The sequence below is a fragment of the Lichenostomus cassidix genome, chromosome 1, assembly GCF_008360975.1.
Source record: "Lichenostomus cassidix isolate B80296 chromosome 1, HeHo_3.0, whole genome shotgun sequence".
NCBI classification, from domain to species: Eukaryota; Metazoa; Chordata; class Aves; order Passeriformes; family Meliphagidae; genus Lichenostomus; species Lichenostomus cassidix.
Window position 1 is genome coordinate 707,892 of NC_139479.1, and position 17,961 is coordinate 725,852.

Consider the following 17,961-nt stretch of genomic DNA (forward strand, 5'->3'; position numbering starts at 1 on the left):
CCCACCCGGAGCAGGTGATGAGGAACAATTTCCAGTCACCAGCATATCATTTCTAGTCAGCACTCTGACACCACTTTGCTATGGGGAAGCTGTGAAAGCATGGGGGAACAGGGGAGAGCCAAATGCTGTAAAAACCACAGGACTTGTGAGAAGGACTCACCCGCAGCAAATGGATCTACAGCAACACTCCAGGGATATAAAACATCCTCAGCCTCACTTTGTGTTTCACTCCACTGAGATGAAAATGGATTTCAGTAACTCATGAATGGAAACAGCGACAAAATGTAAGAGAGAGATACATTTTAACTGGGGCAATAGCAGCCCTGAAACTGGGTATGAGCCACTCCTACAATTTATTGAACCTTGACATTATTACAAGGTAGGACTATGAACAATAAATACATCCATACCTCACTTCCTTTTAAGCAGAGAGGGAACAGGTCTGCAAAACTCATTTATCAGCAACAGCTTGCCCTGGAGACAATGACTCATGACTTGCACGAGTTACTTGAGTTGAAAGATGTCTGACTCATTCATTCTTTACATCAGGTACAACTGGCATCAGTTTGTTGGAGTTTTTAATTCTAATATCAGGAAATACATTAAATACCAACTGGTATCTCTTACACTGAGCAGCATGAAATTAATTCCAAGGACTGTGGTGCCAGCAAATGTCCTTTGTGCCAGAGCCATCACAAGTCAGGAATACTTTGCTTTGCCATGCACAACCTGCTGAGTGTAGGGACTTGCTTAAAAAACCCATAACCTTTTACCAAAAGAAAAAAAAGAAAAAGCTACTTTATATTTACCTGAACAATAATATAAAATTTTTAAAATCAGCTCTTTTCCCAGCACGGCCCCTGGTCCAGGGATGGGCTTTGTCCTGTTTGCTCACTAGTTGTTCACGGAAGCCTCGGACACAGGTGGAGGTTTGGAAGATGAAACAGATGGAAAGCCATGGATTTGAAGGAAAAAGCCTGGAGATTCCAGCAGGAAAGCCTGGCAGCCTGCCATTCCCTTTGAAATAGATACAGTCCTATGTACATATTCACAAGTGTGTCCTGGGAAAAGAGGAGCTTCGGACAGAGCCGGGAATTCTCAGTTCCAACAGTTTGGGAAGCCAACCGAGAACAAAGGACTGGGAATTATCTACATACAAGAACCACATGGCAACTATGGACCAGACCAGGAGGGAGCTCAGCCCCACAACTCTTCTGTTCTCCCAAACTTGTAGATCAGAGTGCTAAAGGGAAAGAATAAAAGAAATAAAACTCAGAGCACACATAAGGTAATTTTAACAGTATCCTTAAATCTTGGCCTGTGCAAATCAACAGCCCTGAACTTTTAGTCAGGTCAGAACCTGGGTTTGGTATTTATATTTGCTTTCCTGTGCATGGCTGGAGAGCCAACTGAAGCTCAAACAAAAAGTAACACATCCCTTCTGATGGAAAAACCTGGTATTTATGAAATTCAAGGAGTCCAGAGCAGCAAGTCTCACTCTGGCACGTGGGAATCAGCCCAACCTGACAGCTTGTGCTGGGATAAAACCTAAGCAATTCCAATTTTATGAACAAATCAGAATACTGAGCCCAGATCCAAAATACAATTTGACTTCCAATATTCCACATAGTGTGGCTTGCCCCTGGATCCCTGGAAGTGAGGAAGACCAGGCTGGACAGGGCTTGGAGCAGCCTGGGACAGTGGAAGGTGTCCCTGCCATGTGGGACTGGATGAGATTTCAGGTCCCTTCCAACCCAAACCTGGGATTCTAAATAAGACAAAACATTTCAGGCACAAAATCTGCCTTCAGCAGTTTCCCTTTTCAATCCCAGAGGAGATTTAGGAGCTGCTGTTTCCAGCAGGAACATCACTCATTTCCCAGAGCCCATTGATTCCAGGTCACTGCAAAGCATCTGCTGTGGGACTGGAAGGAAAAGGATCAGCCAGGCATTTAAAAGAGGAGCTGAGATGAAACTTTCAGCAACTGATCTTGGAAGTGACACTATTTAACACTTTCAGTGTCTTTTATTATTAAAATCCATAGATTGCAAAACGCATTCCACAGCTAAAAAGAGTTATTAGAGACACCAAATCAATTTCCACATGTTACATGATAGATTTAACAATATATTTGAAATAAATCCAGTGTGCTGTCACAAAACACTACCATGCTCCTAGGGAAAGGAATTACTACTCTGTAACTGAGAGCTCAGCCAGTGAAAGGAAATACAGAGAATATCAACTACCAGAAAATTGAGCCATTGGTGTGAAATACTCTGGAAAAGGGAAATTGAATCTCCAAGCTGGCTCTGCTGGGATGGAAGCCAAGGGATATGTAGGGCAGAGGTGAATGATTGCCATTATCCAAAGACACTGGCAATACCTCATCCAGAAAACTCTCTACATCCCTGGTCACCCACAGTCCAGAGCTGTAAATTCAGGGGAGCAGAGAGAGCTGGACTAACAGGAGTGGGAGGGAGTGAAGAGCCCAGGCAGGGGCAAACCAAACCTCATTTCTAAGCTCTGCAGCAAAGGGAGTACAAGAAGGAGCTGCTTTTCCAGGAATATCAATGTATGGAAGCAGCAAAGTCCCTTTGGAAGGAGGGGAATATGCCCAGGTAACTTACCTGAAAAATATTAATGCATTCTGGAAAAACACTGCTAATCCAGGGTACACATTAGTGTCTGCAGGGGAAGAACAGAGGAAACATTCAATTCTTCAGTTCTGGCAGGTGGATTTAACACAATATTCCAGATACTGGGAGGTGGATTTAACACAATATTCCAGTGTCAATCTCAGACTAAAACCTGGATGCTGGGGCTTGGATTTTCCAGAGACCACAGGCTTCCAGCCCTGTGGATTTCCTGCCAAAAGCTGGCAGGAAAAGCACTTTCCCAGAGGAGAAAATAATCAGACTTACTCTGTGTAACATATGCTCCAAAGAGAATCCACATGGAAGCAATGAGTGATCCAAACATCAGCATGAAGCCAATGAAGAGCCAGATCCGAGCTCCTGCAGGGAAGAGTGAAAAATATGGATTTTCCATAGGGACAGGCAATCCAGCTGCTCCTCTGGGAGGATGGAATACAAGATCTCACTAAAGGCACAAATGGAAAGGGTTAAGCCCTGGATCAAGGACAAAATCCCTGTGCAAAGGTTCTCTCTGGAGTTGGATGGTGAATGACACACAAAAAAGCACCACAGGCCACTTCAAATAGCAGCAAATCCCACCAGATTTAACAAATCCCATGGAAAAGGCTGCTGGGATCCACATGGGAAATAGGAAAGGAATTATGAATGGAAGCAGGGAGGACAGCAGATCAGGGACAACCACAGCAGTGACACAGAGGAAATGGAAATGTCTGTGACACATTCCTAGGGAATGTCTGCTCCAGAGCCACCCCCAGGCAGGAACTGATTTCTCCCAGCAGCTTTCCATGATTTGCAGGGGAAAGTTTAGGAAGCCAAACATCCAGCAATGGATTTTTTCCATATTCCCCTTTTTAACAAAGCCAGCATTTATCTCCATTATACAATTAATTCTGTAAAGAAATGAATGCACAGAAGTTCCTACTCCTTATCTTCTGATTATTTCTTTCACCACCACTCAGAAAAAACCCCAGCAGGTAAATGATCAGTCCTTCACCTGAGCAGGATTTGTAGAGTTAATTTACCTGTTCTTCCTAAGCATCCATCACTGTAGCTGTCTCCTCTCACCTGTGCATTTGATACAGCATTTATCCTGGGCACAAAAAAAAAAAAAAGAGATTCACTTCAGATTACAGAAAATCAATGTAGAGCTCTAAGTAAACACCCAGGTTGGGTTTTTTTGGGTTTGGTTTTTTGTTTTTTTTTTTTTTGGAAGATGTGACAAATTCTGGGAAAATTCCCTGGCATTCTGTATAGTCAGAAATCCAAAATCCTCCTTTCTTTCTTGCCAATTTGGATGATTCAATAAAAGTTGTTACTTTTATTTACATCTCCATGACAAAAGCCAGGCTGCTGTTACCCTCCCATCTGAGGAAGTTTTAAAAATTGAAGAAGCTGTAAAAATTGTTTCAAACCAGGGGGAAATACAGTCAAATGTTTCATATTGAGGCAAATATTGGATTCTCCAACCCTGAAAATGTCCAAGACCAGGTTGGACAGGGCTTGGAGCAGCCTGGGACAGTGGAAGGTGTCCCTGCCATGGCAGGGGTGGCACTGGGTGGGCTTTAACCTCCCTCCCAACCCAACCCATTCCCTGATTCTGTGATTTATCCATTCTGGATATATGGCCAGTAAAACCTGGCTGAATTTCTCATGTTTCTGTGATGAGAACTCCATGTATCCAACACTCACATGAAGAAGGCCAGGGTGGAGAAGACCCCACAGGTGTGGAAGGCGTGGTTCAGCTGCTCCGGCTTGGGATAAACCACAGCAGCGTCGATCATGATCCACCAGCCTGTAAAAAACTGCACACAACACAGGGATGAGGCTGGGAGGGCACAGGGACAAACCAGGCCAGTGCTCCTGGACAGCACTGGGTCACTTCTGGAAAGCTGTTTGACATGTTTGATGGGCAAGTTCTGCACAAACCAAAATGATCCTGTTTTTGGAGGAGTGTTTGGGAATCAGTCACATTTTCTGTTCAAATTAAGGAGCAGGGTAGGGATAAATTTATGCCCAGAGAAGCTGTGGCTGCCCCATGTGGATATTGGGAAGAAATTCCCTCCTGTGAGGGTGAGGAGGCCCTGGGATAGAATTCCCAGAGAAGCTGTGGCTGGGCCTGGATCCCTGGCAGTGTCCAAGGCCAGGTTGGACACTGGGGCTTGGAGCAGCCTGGGACAGTGGAAGGTGTCCCTGCCGTGGCAGAGGTGGCACTGGGTGGGATTTAATGTTCTTCCAACCAAACCCTTCCTGGGACTGTATGAAATTCCCTGTGCAATTTCTGTGAAATTCCCTGTTCCTTGCTCCCCTTAAGGACAAGAACCCAAACTCTGAACACATGATGATGCAGAACAGAGTTGTTCTAACAGATCCCATTCTGCAGACAATGCACGAGGAATATCTTTAAATAAGAAAAAGCAGAAATTATTCACAATCAGCAACACCCCGGGAGTTGTAAAAACACCACTGACAACCCCACAATGACCCCTGGAAGGAACAGACCGGGCTGAGGGACACTTAAGATGGAAAGCCACCAGCACTGGAGTCCCAGGTGTGTTTGTGGTGCTGCCAGCAGAGCTGCTCCCCCTGCCCAGCTCACCAGGACCCCCGCGACGCTGGAGGCGATGGCGTTGCGGCGCTCGCTCCAGTCGATGCACTCGCACTCTGGCCAGCGGAAATTGTCCAGGAATCCTGCCATGGCCACGGCTCACACTGCCCCAGCACTGCCACGGAGCATTCCAGCCACAGCCCCGGCCTGAGCACCTGAAACACAGCCAGGGGTGAGCAAGAGCAGCTGGAGATGTTGGGTGACTCTCCGGAGTTACACTGTGGGGTTTGGATTGAATTAGGGTTTTATATAGAGAGCTTTCCGGTGGAATTTCCCCTGCCTGTGGAATTCCTTCCAGTGGAATTCCCCCTGGCAGGAGAGGGAATGAGATCATTTTAAAGTTCTCCCAACCCAAACCAAACCATTCCTTGACTCCATGATAAACTCTATGGATGCTATATTGAGCTATATGTATTGAGTTATATTCACAAACACAGAATTACAGCAGAAAATCACCACACAACCCAAAAGCTTGTGGCAGAACTTGGTCTTGAAGTCATGGCAAGGAATCTGAATTAAATACTAATATTTCCAGTCTCCAAATTAACAGATAATATAATGGAGTGCCTTTCTAATACGTAGAGAAAGAGCCCAACTCAGCAAATCAGCTGATTGTGGTGGTAAAGAAGGTCTCGCTGCACAGAGAGAAGGTCACAGGGAACTTTAAATATGGGAAGAGGAAAGCAAAGTTAATTAACTGACTGCTCACAACTGCTCTTGGCATTCTAATTTGGTTTAGTAATGTCAACTTCTGCATTTCCCAACCTGCCATAATTCATTTCCAGGCACTTGGTAAAGACTAACAAAAATGTCCTTCACGATTGTGTTACAGCACAGACTGATGGAGAACATTTTCTGGTTAATAACAGTGGCGAGAAGAAGTGGAATAAAAATCAATAAATAAACAGTTTGTCTGTGCTAAAGACACAGGTCACCTCCTGTGAACAAGATCAAAAAGTTTGTCCTCCAGAATCCATTTCCACAAACCCACACTTGCGATGCCACTTAGATTTTAAAATCAATCACTCAGTTCCAAAGTTATTTTAATTTGTGCAGCATCTGGGCTCAGCCAGCCAGTGACTCTCCTACATGACACCTTTCTCTGGCAATTGTCAGATCCTAGTTCTTCCCACAGCTTTCACACTGAATTTTTGTGCTGTGCTCATACAGAATCCCAGGATCACCAGGGCTGGGACAGACCTTCAGGATCACCCAGTGCCACCCCAGCAGCACCAGCATCACCCAAACCATGTCCCCAAGGGCCACATCCAGACTGCTCCTGAACACTGCCAGAGACAGGGACTGCAAACCTCCCTGGGCAGCTCATTCCAAGGCCTGACCACTCTGGCAGAGAAGTTTATCTTCTCATATCCAACCTGAGCCTCTGGTTCAATTAACTCAATTTTCTCCTGTCCTGTCCTTTGTCCCTGTTCCCTGGAGCACAGCCTGACCCCCCGGCTGTCCCCTCCTGGCAGCAGCTGTGCAGAGCCACAAGGTTCCCCTGAGCCTCCTTTGCTCCAGGCTCAGCTCTTTCCCAGCTCCCTCAGCCTAATCACTACTGCTCCTAAAGCCCTTCCTCATTTTCCACTCTTAAATGGCTCCAGGTGGACTTTATTTGTTCCTCTCCAGACCATGGCTGTTTCTGTCCCTCTCCTTGCAGGAATTCCTGCTTTCCCCTCCCAGTTCCTCACCCACCCAGACTGGAACTCGCCCACAGTTCCTGTTGTTGTCCTCATTATGGAGCTCATGGGTTTTGCCCCAGGGTGGCTGCAGGCAAACATGGAATCATGGATTGAGTTGGGAGGGACATTAAAAACATCCAGTGCCACCCCAGCCATGGCAGGGACACCTTCCACTGTCCCAGGCTGCTCCAAGCCCCAGTGTCCAACCTGGCCTTGGACACTGCCAGGGATCCAGGGGCAGCCACAGCTTCTCCGGGCACCCTGAGCAGACAGTAGAGAGATGACCCAAAAGGTGGGTAACCCCCTCACAAGGTGTTCAACAAATCCAGCTAAAAAATCCTGGATTTAGTATGCCAGAGGGAAGGAATGCACTGATACAGGGGAGGGAAGGGATAGTGGGAGTTTAGATTAATGCAGGAAAAGCATCTGCAAGGACATCACTGGCCCAGGGTGCCCAGAGAAGCTGTGGCTGCCCCTGGATCCCTGGCAGTGTCCAAGGCCAGGTTGGACATTGGGGCTTGGAGCAGCCTGGGACAGTGCAAGGTGTCCCTGCCATGGCTGGGGTGGCACTGGGTGAGCTTCACACTCCCTTCCAACCCAAACATTCCATGATCCATATGTAGGCAGTTCTGAACTCCTCTAGGGAGAAAAAAGGAAGAAAATAATAAGCTGTATTTCAAACACTCAGCCCCACTGTGAGGCTCCATGCAGAGCACAAGAGCCAGGCTAAAGTCTGTCCCCACAGGGATTCACAGGGACACTTTTCAGCCCAGGTACATCCTGGTACAGACTGCTCTGCTGGAGGCAGATGCTTCAGCTGGAATTTCCTACCTGGATAAAGGTGCAGAACTCACTCTCTGGTTTCTCCTCTCACACCCACACACTTCCCAGGGAGGAAACAGGTAAAGCCCTTGCCATTCCCTGTCCTTCAGTGCCCTTCCCAGCATCAGCCTCCTCCCCTTTCCCAAGGGCACACGGGAACATTCCTCACTCCTGCCCAACAAACAAAAACACCTTTGCAGGGTCAGACTGAAGACTCTGAACAAAGTGAGAACAACTGGAGCTGTAAAAATCACACTTGCCAGAAGCCACCACTGAGACTAAGCCAAGCTGTCTGTTATTCAGACAGAAAACACAACAGCAGCTCAACATTTTCACCTGAAAATCAGCTTTTCTCTCCCAAAATGAGCTGATTTCACTTGAACAAAATACTGAAAGCAGTTGCAAGGAAATACAAAAAGTCTGCAGAACAAAAACTGCCTTAACCTGGAATATCATTGGGTTAGTGAAGAACAGGACCTCCTGTTTCCAAAGGAGAGAGGAAAAGACAGATGGACAAAGGGACTAAACTCAAAGTCATGGAGAATATTCAAGTTTTCCTTGAAGAAGATGCACCTTCCACAAGCAACTCATCAGAATAACCTTTAGGTCACACATTTCCACACATACACAGTGGGTGAAGAGTATGTCAGGAGTGTATGTGAACATTTCTGTTACATCCACTGTCATCTTTCCAATTATTTCAGTAATTAATGTAATTTCCTGCAGTTTCACTTTCAGTTCTCCCTATTTCACAGCACTGGGCTCTTTTGTCTTATTTTTAAGTATTACAGAAAGGCAAAAGGAAAGAAAGTTGTACATTAATTTCTACAAAAACAGGGCTGTGTGGCAAACTTATTAAAAGTGATATTAATTATATTTACATTCCCCTTGAGGCCCCTGGATCCCTGGCAGTGTCCAAGGCCAGGCTGGACAGTGGAAGGTGTCCCTGCCCAAGGGGTGGCACTGGATGGGATTTAATGTCCTTCCAACCCAACCATTCCATGATTTCTCCCTTCCCAGGAATGTGCTGCTCAGCCCCAGAGCTGCCCGCAGCGAGGGTTCTTTGGCAGCACGATTAAACTTTGGGGAGTTGAGGCAGGCGGGGAGGCAAAGCAGGATTTCGCAGTTCTGCAGAGCAGTTTTAGCTCAGGTGTGCCCATGAGCATGGCAGTGCCTGCGGTGGCCTTAGGGCATGACGGGGCACGGCAGCCGCGACCCCACCGCAACTACCGCCCCGCCGCCAACTGCTGCGCCCCGGCAGAGTACATCGCTATTTAGACAAAAATAAGGGATTTTTTTCTTTAATGTCTCCTACAGACCTCCAGCTCCGCACGAGGCAGCGGCGGTGTGTCCCCAGGGCCGGGCAGTCAGCGACACGCCGGGACGTGGCGGTGCTCCCGGGGAGCGGCCCGGGCTGCCCTCACGCTCCGGCTCCCGTTCCCTGTCCCGCTGCCCATCCGCTCCCGCCCAGCCCCGCTGCCAGCCCCGCTCCCGCTCCCGCTCCCGCTGCCGCTGCCGCCCCGGCCCTGCCGCACGTACCGCTCCCGGCGAGACGCTTCCGCCTGCGGCCACCGACCGCCCTGACTGACGCGCCCCATAGCCAATCACAGCCGAGCGCCGCGCGTCAGCCGGGGGCTGGGTGAGCAAAGAGCGTCGCGATTGGTCAGTGCGGCCGGACGTCACAGACACCGCCCCTCTCCGGCCGGGAGGGGCGGGAAGGGGCGGAGCCAGCGCGCTCCCGCCTTTCCCCAGGCCACGCCCCTTCCTCTCACGGCCGGAGCTCCTCCCGCCATGGCTGGCTGCTCCCTCACGGCCCCTCAGGGCCCAGAGCTGCCCCCTCACTGCCCCTCAGAGCCCATGGCTGCTCCCTCACTGCCCCTCAGAGCCCAGAGCTGCCCCTCAGAGCCCATGTCTGCTCCCTCACTGCCCCTCAGAGCCCGGAGCTGCTCCCTCACGGCCATGGATGACCCCCGTCCTCCTGCGCTGCCACACAAGAACAGCACAATCTGCTAATCTTGTCAAGCAGGTCGCATGTTGAAATCCATAAACTTCACCCCCAAAAGCTGTTACACCGCAGCCCCGTGTCTGGTTTAATGAAACCAAACGGCATTAATAAACATAGATCAATCCTAATTCTTAGGATCAATCACGGAATGGTCTGGGTTGGAAGGGAACTTACTGGACAAGCAGTATGGGAGTAAGAAATATGTCAATAATTGTGGAACATGCTCCATCTGTAACAGCAAAATAAGTGACAAAAGACAGACGTTGAATAAAGAAAAGAACTGGATCAAAGCCAGCATTTTGAGGATAAGAAGGCACATCTCGCAGGCACGGAATTGAAAGAATCAGAGATTGATTTGGGTTGGGAAGGACCTTAAATCCCACCCAGTGCCACCCCTGCCATGGCAGGGCCACCTTCCACTGTCCCAGGCTGCTCCAAGCCCCAATGTCCAACCTGGCCTTGGACACTGCCAGGGATCCAGGGGCATCATGTAAATAATATCAATGTGCCAATGCCATAATGGGGAACAAAGTAAGGCAAGGAGCACTCTTATGAAAGGCCTGGAGAGATGCAACCAAATGGCAATAGAATCTTCATTTTCCCCTCAAAAGACAACTGCAGCCACAGGAAATCCCAGCAGAAGTTGTACTCAAAGTCCTCTCTTCTTAGTTCCCCTCTTTTTTTCCCCTTCACTTACATGTAGGCAGCATGTTCCATCAAGTCCAGAGACACCACACACCCTGTTCCCTCACAGAGTGGCACCTTCTCCCACTAAGAATAAAGATTTATCCCTTATCTTCTTTCTCTTACAAGATGCCCTGCTCTTCCTTCTCCTGACTTTCATCCCATCTTTTCAGAGGCTTCTCTCCAACTCCACATTCATCCTGAGATGTTACTACTCTGAAACAGAAATCCTCAGCAGGACTCAACATTTACCATGTCTAGAGAAAAGAAGAATTTCTCCTTAATATCTAATCTAAATCTCTTTCAGTTTTAAGGAATTCCCACTTGCCCTGTCCCTTCTTTCCCTGGATTGCAGGGATAATTGCACAGCTCACTGACAGTGCTTGAAAGAGCCATCAGATTGTTGGGCAAGAAACAGATTCCTCACCCTGAGAAAAACTGGTATCTCAAATACTGTATCATAATAATATATAAAATTATATCTAGGTATAAAATCACATTTTTTTCTTCATATTAAGATGTCACCCATTTAAGCCTTTCAAGACACAAGGCATGTGGTCATTAGACCAACAAATAGGAAGTTCTGGGCAGTTTGTCTTTGGATCTGGTATCAGCAATGATTTCACCCTTTTTCAGAGTCATAAAACAACATTTATCAAATTCAAATTAACAGTCCAGTGTCAGCTAGAAAACTGCCTTCTGAAGGCCATTCTCTCCTAGGTTTTCTGTATGCAGTAGTTGGTATTCCTTGGAATATTTCCTCTGGAAATATTGACTAAACACTGCTCTTAATATTTTGTGGGCTCAGAGCAACAAAGTTATAGACCAGCCCTGAAAAACTGAACTCCTCCACACACCTGGGGAGAATAAAAATGGAAATTATTTTTTCCATCATCAGTGTAAATGTCACAGAAGTGGATTTTTGTGCCTGGCAGTTTTTGATGACATCAGTGTAAGGCTGATTTAAAATGCCTCAGTCAGGTCCCACCTGCCCCATTTAAGCCTAAGTGGTTTTAATAAAAATACAAAATCCCTCAGTCTGCTGATTCACCCTTTATGTCACCTCCAATATTGAAACTGCTGATGCTTCTTTGTGAGCCAAAGTGGGTCCCATTTACTGCAAACCTGGTTTCTATTCACCCTTGTGCCATGGATTCAATTTGCTCTTGAAATCTCCCACTGGATCGATTTAAACACCAATTCAGATCCAATTCCTGCAGACCATAATGAGAATCAAAATGTGATGTTTTCGAGAATATTATGTCAAAGGACGTTCAGAAAAATATGTTTAATTAGCAGCTTTCATTATGAACAAGAATAAATTATGGAAATAAACAGACATTCATACACAGAGCTGCTGGAGCCAGGCTGGGAGAGCTGGGAATGTTCACCTGGAGAAGGATCCAGGCAGAGCTCAGAACTCCTGCCAGGGCCTAAAGGGACTCCAGGAGACTTGCAGAGGGACTGGGGACAAGGGCTGCAGGGACAGGACACAGGGAATGGCTTCCCAGTGCCAGAGAGCAGGGAGAGATGGGATATTGGGAGTCAGGAATTGTTCCCTGGCAGGGTGGGGAGGCCTTGGGATGGAATTCCCAGAGAAGCTGTGGCTGCCCCTGGATCCCTGGCAGTGTCCAAGGCCAGGTTGGACATTGGGGCTTGGAGCAGCCTGGGACAGTGGAAGGTGTCCCTGCCATGGCAGGGGATGTTCACCAATAAATAAATTTCCAAGACCTCCTTTTGAGTTTAAGATGCAAAAATGGACTTGTGCATGTGTACATCCAAGTCCAGACATCCAGAATCCTCCCTTCATGGCCACTGAATTTAACCTTCAAGAAGTGAATGTACTTTTAAAAAATATGCAGAGAACCTGCCAACAATTCATGAGCTATAAGTATTTAAATAAGAGTGCAAAGGTCAAGCTAACAGGGCATAGCAAGACGTTTGCCTCCACTTTATCTTTCATGTATTTTTCTTACACCTCAGTTTCCTCTTTGATGTGATGAGAGACTGTAAAAGTGATTACACTCTGTGCTGAAGTGAAGCATTAATTTGGATTTCAGCAGAAGGAAAATGACCTGCAAGAGAAGAACTGAACTGTTGCTGCCATGGTTTAACCCAGCCAGCAGCTGCTCAGGGGTGGGGAGGTGTGAGGGGCACAAAAGGTGCTGTGCAAGCCCTGCCCAGCAATAAAAACACTGCCTCCAGCCCAAATCCAACACACAGCCCAGAATAGCTATGAGAAAATTAACTCCACCACAGCCCAAACTGGCACATTTAATTTAATAATATTTTAAAATAACTCAATTATTTGTATTGCAACTGCCCACCACACAACCGAATTTCCTTCAAGTGGGGTAACAGTGTGGATTTGTCATTTTCAGTGAACCTGAAATTTCTCTAGCCTATATTTCATTAATAAAGTGCATTCAAAACCTTGACAAGAGGAATTAGTACGGAATTATTTCGGTGAAAGATTTAACCACTTAAGGAGAGAAGACTTCCACCCAAACCTTTTACCCTCTTCCGCTTCGTTTTCCTTCGTGTCTGAATCAGAAACCTCTTCCATGACAGCCTCGTAACTCTTTCGCGCCCGGAGGATTTCCTTGTCTGTGCTGAAATGCACCATTTGCCTGCTCAGGATGGGCACAACTAGGTTGAATTCGTCAACTCTCTTGTTTAATTTCCTGATGTCTTCCGCCAACTGCTCGCAAATCCGACTCCATTGCTTCTGCTCCGGCAGCGTCATCGGCTCCCCGAGCTTCCTCCTGGAGGCCACGATGCTCATCCTCAGCCGCTCGATGGTCTCCCGGATCTCCTTCTGCAGCAGGATCCACTCGGGCTGGTAGCCGTTGTCAATGAGGATCCTGTTCAGGTTGTGGGTCATGGGGTCGATGTGGGGACTGTCCGAGAACTTCTGCAAAGGCTTCCCTTTGCCGCTGAGGTTGTCGAAGTCTCCTTTGGCCATGGATTCCTGGATGAGGTCCTCCACCAGCCGTTCCACCGCCTGAGTTATCTTCACCTTCTTGCTCTGCCTGACGTCCTTGGCTCTGCTGAGGTCGCTGCCGGCGTAGCGGCTCTCGAGCCTCTGCTGCCGGTACTCCAGCACCTGCTCGGTGGCGCGATCCACGCGGAACTGCATGTACTGCTTCTCCCTCTGGCTCGGCGTGCCGATGCCCACGCCCTCGAAGCTCAGGTAGTGTCTGTGCTGCAGGGATTTGGACTTGAACTGGTCCTCCTCCTCCTCGCCGGGGTCTGATTTCTGTTTGCCTGTCAGGTCGCTGAGCACAACCCTGTAGGCTTCCTCCACCCTGATGAAGGCCTTGGAATCAGCCATGCCGGAGCTGCTGTCCGGGTGATATTTTTTGGCAAGATTTCGATAGGAGTTTCTGACATCGTCAAGAGAACATCCTTCCTCGAGCTCCAAAATTTTGTACGAGTCCTTGACATCATTCTTGGGTTTGTAACTAGAGAACATCCTGCAGAGGAATGGCTTCAGCTTCCTTGGAATCATGGCTCCCCGGCCCATGAAATGATGTCCCATGTTGCTGCTCAGCATGGCACAAAGCCACTGGGGATTTCTTCAGATGCAGCTACGTTATAAGCAACCTACAGACACATTTGTACAAAAATCATGTTAAATATTCTTTCTTTTAAAGAAGCTCCAAGGCATAAGTCTTATCTTCAGACTGATATATTAAAGAAACCCCTACTAAAATTCAGCAGTATTTTTCTTTTACAGACCAATATTGAAATCACAGAATCCCAGAATGGTTTGGGGTGGAAGAGACCTTAAACTCATCCAGTGCCACCCCTGCCATGGCCTTCCACTGTCCCAGGCTGCTCCAAGCCCCAGTGTCCAACCTGGCCTTGGACACTGCCAGGGATCCAGGGGCAGCCACAGCTTCTCTGGGAATTCCATCCCAGGGCCTCCCCACCCTGCCAGGGAGGAATTCCCTCCCAATATCCCATCTAACCTGCCCTCCTTAAGCTTAAAGCCATTAATTCACTTTTCTAATTAATTACTATTGAAGTAATAGTATTACAATGTAAATGAAAATTAATTCACACTTTATTTTTTTCCTGGCATGACAACAGCAACACAGGTTTGTTTGGCACTGCAGAATTCCCAGGAAGCATTTTTATTGCCCTAATATTTTATGATTTATTTTATTCCCTTTATTGCCTTTCAGCAAACTCATGCCAGTGCGAACTGGAAATATGCTTGATGCTGAGCCATAACTGCTGAAACAAATCCCTCCCTTCTCCTCTGTACCCACATTCAGCAACAACTCCATTTCCTATTCCCATGGACCAATGCCTCAAGATCTACAACCTGGTACGCTCCCAAAGGAGGTCATCACAGCACATTTTGGGTACGTCACAGCAACATCTGGGTCAGCGCTCAGGTTATAGATTCACTTTGATCAGCCTTTGTATGCCAGCAGTGGCCAAACTCCTTCGGTGGTGCCAGACAGGGGCGTAAACCTGGAACTCAGAACAGATCGATAGCAGTCAGCATGTCCCAGTTAGCAATTCCTGTGACTCTGGGTTATCTGGGGACACAGCAAAGGCAACACCTGAGCGGGTGACAGTCTTTACATAAAATCCAAGTGGAAAAATAGAACACAAACTGGACACACCAGTTACACATAAACCTATTTATGGAAACCCTGAGGGAAATGCTGGATCAGTGGGGCAACATCTCCTTTGCTACCTGCATTTCCAAAGAAAAAACTAGGTCAAATCAACTCCTCAAGGTTCATTAACGAATAATCACCATTTATGTCTCTGCACACATGAAACTGCCCTTGTGCCCTAAGCTAGAGAAGGAAAAGGACAAGTACTTGGGACTGGATCAATCTCCAATGTTTTCAGCTGACTTTGATCCACATAAGGCATTAAGTCATCAGCTCGTGATAAAGGAGCTCATTAACACTTTTTATTTATGATCCAGTGATTTCATTCCATCTGCGTGCTGGATAAAGATAACAGCTGAGTTTCATAGGGCCATAAAACCCCGTCTAAGTACTACTTAAACGGAACGATCAATACATACACTTTTAAAATGCAATTATTGCTCAGAAAGCGACCTTCTCGTAACGCGGTAGCCTCGATTTTAATCAATTCGTGCTTAACCGCATGGAGACCCCTCACACCGCCAAGGGGGCAGGCTGGGGAAGGAAGGGGGGAGGGTTATTCCCTGGCACTGTGAGCTGAGCGATCCCCGCTGGGATGTGGGAAGGGGAGATGGACTGAGCCCCCCAGAGCCGCCCCGCTCCCGCCTGCACCAGCGACCCGGCCCGGCCCGCCCGCCTCACCTGCTGCCGCCGCCGGTAACGGGAATGGGCCGGTAACGGCGGCCCGCAGGAAGAGGAGGGGCCGCAGGGGGAGGAGGGGATGGGCCGAGGCTTTGACCCTCCGCTCAAGGACGGGGGAGGGAGGAGAGGGGACGGAGAGGGAAGGGGGAGGGACGGAGAGGGAAGGGAGGAGAAAGGAGGGAGGGGAAGGAAGGGGGCAAGACGGGAGGGCTGGGGAAATAGCGAGTGAGTGAGTGAGTGAGTGACACAGGGAAGTAGGGCGGGGAGAGGAAGGGAGGAAAAAGGAAGGAAGGGAACAGTGAGGAAGGAAGAGAGGAAGGGAAGAAGGGGGTCCCGCCCGCCCTCGCTCACCGCCAGGGGGCGCCCGAGCACCGCGGGAGCCGTGGTGGGCGGGAAACGTGAGGGGAGAAGCTGGGAGGGGAGAAGCTGTGAGGGGGGAAGCCGTGAGGGGAAAAGCCGTGAAGGGCAGGAACCGTGAGGGGAGAAGCCTTGAGAGCAAGAGCCGTGGTGGGGCTGTGAGGGGAAGTGTCACGGTGGGGCTGTGCACGATCAGCATGACACAGGTGGACTGGGAAGCTCTGGATCAAGGCAGCAGGGAGTGGGAGAAAATACAAACCTCTCCCGGTTAATGCTGTGCTCTCTGATTGAAGTACTTGCTGTGAGGACAGTGAGAACATGTCTCACCTCTGCCAAGCTGAACAAATTGCTGCAAAGAGGGGGCTGATAGCCAGCAGTTCCTTCTCCATAGTGAAACCTGTTCATCCAATTGCAGTTCAACGAGTCACGTTTTTCCTTCCTGTGTGTGAACCCAGGGGCTGACAAGTCCTGCTGATCTGCACATAGAGCTGCCCCTGTTCTGCTTTCAAACAGGAAAATGTTTCATGAAATAAGGAGGGCACACAGTGGTTGCTGTTCCTGTGCTGTCCTTGGGTTATCCCTGTTCCAGAACACTGCTTCACATGCCTTCCTGCTGGAGGTGTCTGTCTTCAATGTCCCAGTGGGAGCAGAACAAATAGTGGGAAGATGAACTAAAGAAATAGGTATGCCCGGGGTAGATGACACTGAGCTTTCCCAAGGGAATAACAAGAGGGACTTGGAGCTGTCCTAAAAGGAAAATGAGACCGAGATCTCCCCAGGGGAAAAGCAGGGTGACCAAGAGCTGTCCAGGGCAAAGACAACCACAGGAAAGAGCTGTCCCAAGGGGAGAGTGACAGTGATGAGGAGCTGTCCCAAGGGGATAACAGCAGCAACAATAAGCTTTCCTAAGAAGAAGACAAATATGACAAAGAGCTGTCCTTTGGGGAAGACTGTAACCTGCAAGACATGTCCCTGTGGGAAACAGACAAAGAGCTCTCCCAATGGGAAGATGAGGACATAGAGCTCTCCCAGGGGACAGATGACAGTTCCAATGAACCCTCCCAACGGGAGGCAAACAGAGTCCAGGGAGCTGCTGGGAGATCCCTCTGCAGCAGAGGGTGATGGAAATTATTGAGAAGATGGACAAGGAGAAGGGGACCCCAAATTCTCCTTTCTTTTGCACACCGAAGGACATTCTCCCAGTGGGAGAAGGAGTGGAGCTGCCCTGCAGTGCTCCAGCCCAGCAGAGAGGATTGGGGGACATCAGGTGTGGTTCCACCTGCAGGTTGGCTCTTCAAAGCAGTTCCAGGAGTGGGAAAATTTGAGTGAAACAATTATCCAGAACCACACTTGATCTGTCTCCTCTCACTGGACTCGGAGCAGGCTCTGGATAAATGATGCACGGCAAGCCTGTGAAATCAGGATGAACTCTGATTTTACTCCTCATGTGCTGCAGTGCAGCCTCAGAAAGGAGCGATGCTTTTGTGCTCATGTACACATACAGGGTTGAAGCCACATGGGAATCCTCCGGGACTTCCACAGCCATTCGGAAGCCTTGTGCCCAGCTGGTGATTTTCCCCTGATGTTGCTCAGTTTTGCTTCAAGGTTTCCAAAATAAGGATGACATGAAACAAATTTAAAAGTTTAAAAAGACAAGAACAACGAGTGACAGAACAGTGTAAGTTTTTCAGAGCATAGTTTCTTTTTTATTAAATCTTTTGTCAGTAGAGATGTTGCTCCTAACTACCTTTTTATGCCTTTTGAACAACATGTATTTCTAATTCTTTCTTTTTAGCATTTGTTATGTGTTTTGAACCCCATGTACAGCAGACAA

The 17,961-nt window shown here is 48.2% G+C and overlaps 2 protein-coding genes across 5 annotated transcripts; both read right to left on the bottom strand.

Annotated features, from left to right (window-relative positions):
* Nucleotides 1–334: 334 nt before the first annotated feature.
* TMEM50B (transmembrane protein 50B) lies at nt 335–9,384 on the bottom strand. Of its 3 annotated transcripts, none has more exons than XM_085071379.1 (7): nt 9,303–9,384; nt 5,251–5,414; nt 4,344–4,456; nt 3,677–3,744; nt 2,922–3,014; nt 2,628–2,685; nt 335–1,243 (listed from the first exon to the last, which is right to left on the bottom strand). In XM_085071379.1, exons 2-7 carry the CDS (start codon nt 5,347–5,349, stop codon nt 1,198–1,200), a joined length of 477 nt encoding a protein of 158 aa, XP_084927505.1. In that variant the 5' UTR covers nt 5,350–5,414; nt 9,303–9,384; the 3' UTR covers nt 335–1,197. The 3 variants fall into 3 exon arrangements, with proteins under 3 accessions (XP_084927505.1, XP_084927587.1, XP_084927668.1); XM_085071461.1 differs by lacking the exon at nt 9,303–9,384 and adding an exon at nt 9,083–9,217; XM_085071542.1 differs by lacking the exon at nt 9,303–9,384 and adding an exon at nt 7,773–7,880.
* Nucleotides 9,385–12,715: 3,331 nt separating this feature from the next.
* On the bottom strand, nt 12,716–16,020 carry DNAJC28 (DnaJ heat shock protein family (Hsp40) member C28). 2 transcript variants are annotated; one of them, XM_085071186.1, is made up of 3 exons: nt 15,771–16,020; nt 14,786–14,937; nt 12,716–14,058 (listed from the first exon to the last, which is right to left on the bottom strand). In XM_085071186.1, the coding sequence occupies exon 3, from the start codon at nt 14,006–14,008 to the stop codon at nt 12,911–12,913; it is 1,098 nt and encodes a 365-aa protein (XP_084927312.1). In that variant the 5' UTR covers nt 14,009–14,058; nt 14,786–14,937; nt 15,771–16,020; the 3' UTR covers nt 12,716–12,910. The 2 variants fall into 2 exon arrangements, with proteins under 2 accessions (XP_084927312.1, XP_084927217.1); XM_085071091.1 differs by lacking the exon at nt 15,771–16,020 and adding an exon at nt 15,509–15,665.
* Nucleotides 16,021–17,961: the final 1,941 nt, after the last annotated feature.

Coding starts and splice junctions, on each gene's coding strand:
- TMEM50B (XM_085071379.1), bottom strand. CDS start 5,349: ATGGCAGGATTCCTGGACAATTTCCGCTGGCCAGAGTGCGAGTGCATC. Junction 3,745..4,343: donor TCCACCCTGGCCTTCTTCAT/GTGAGTGTTGGA, acceptor TTTTGTGCCCAG/GATAAATGCTGTATCAAATG. Junction 2,686..2,921: donor TGGAGCATATGTTACACAGA/GTAAGTCTGATT, acceptor CTTCCCCTGCAG/ACACTAATGTGTACCCTGGA.
- DNAJC28 (XM_085071186.1), bottom strand. CDS start 14,008: ATGCTGAGCAGCAACATGGGACATCATTTCATGGGCCGGGGAGCCATG.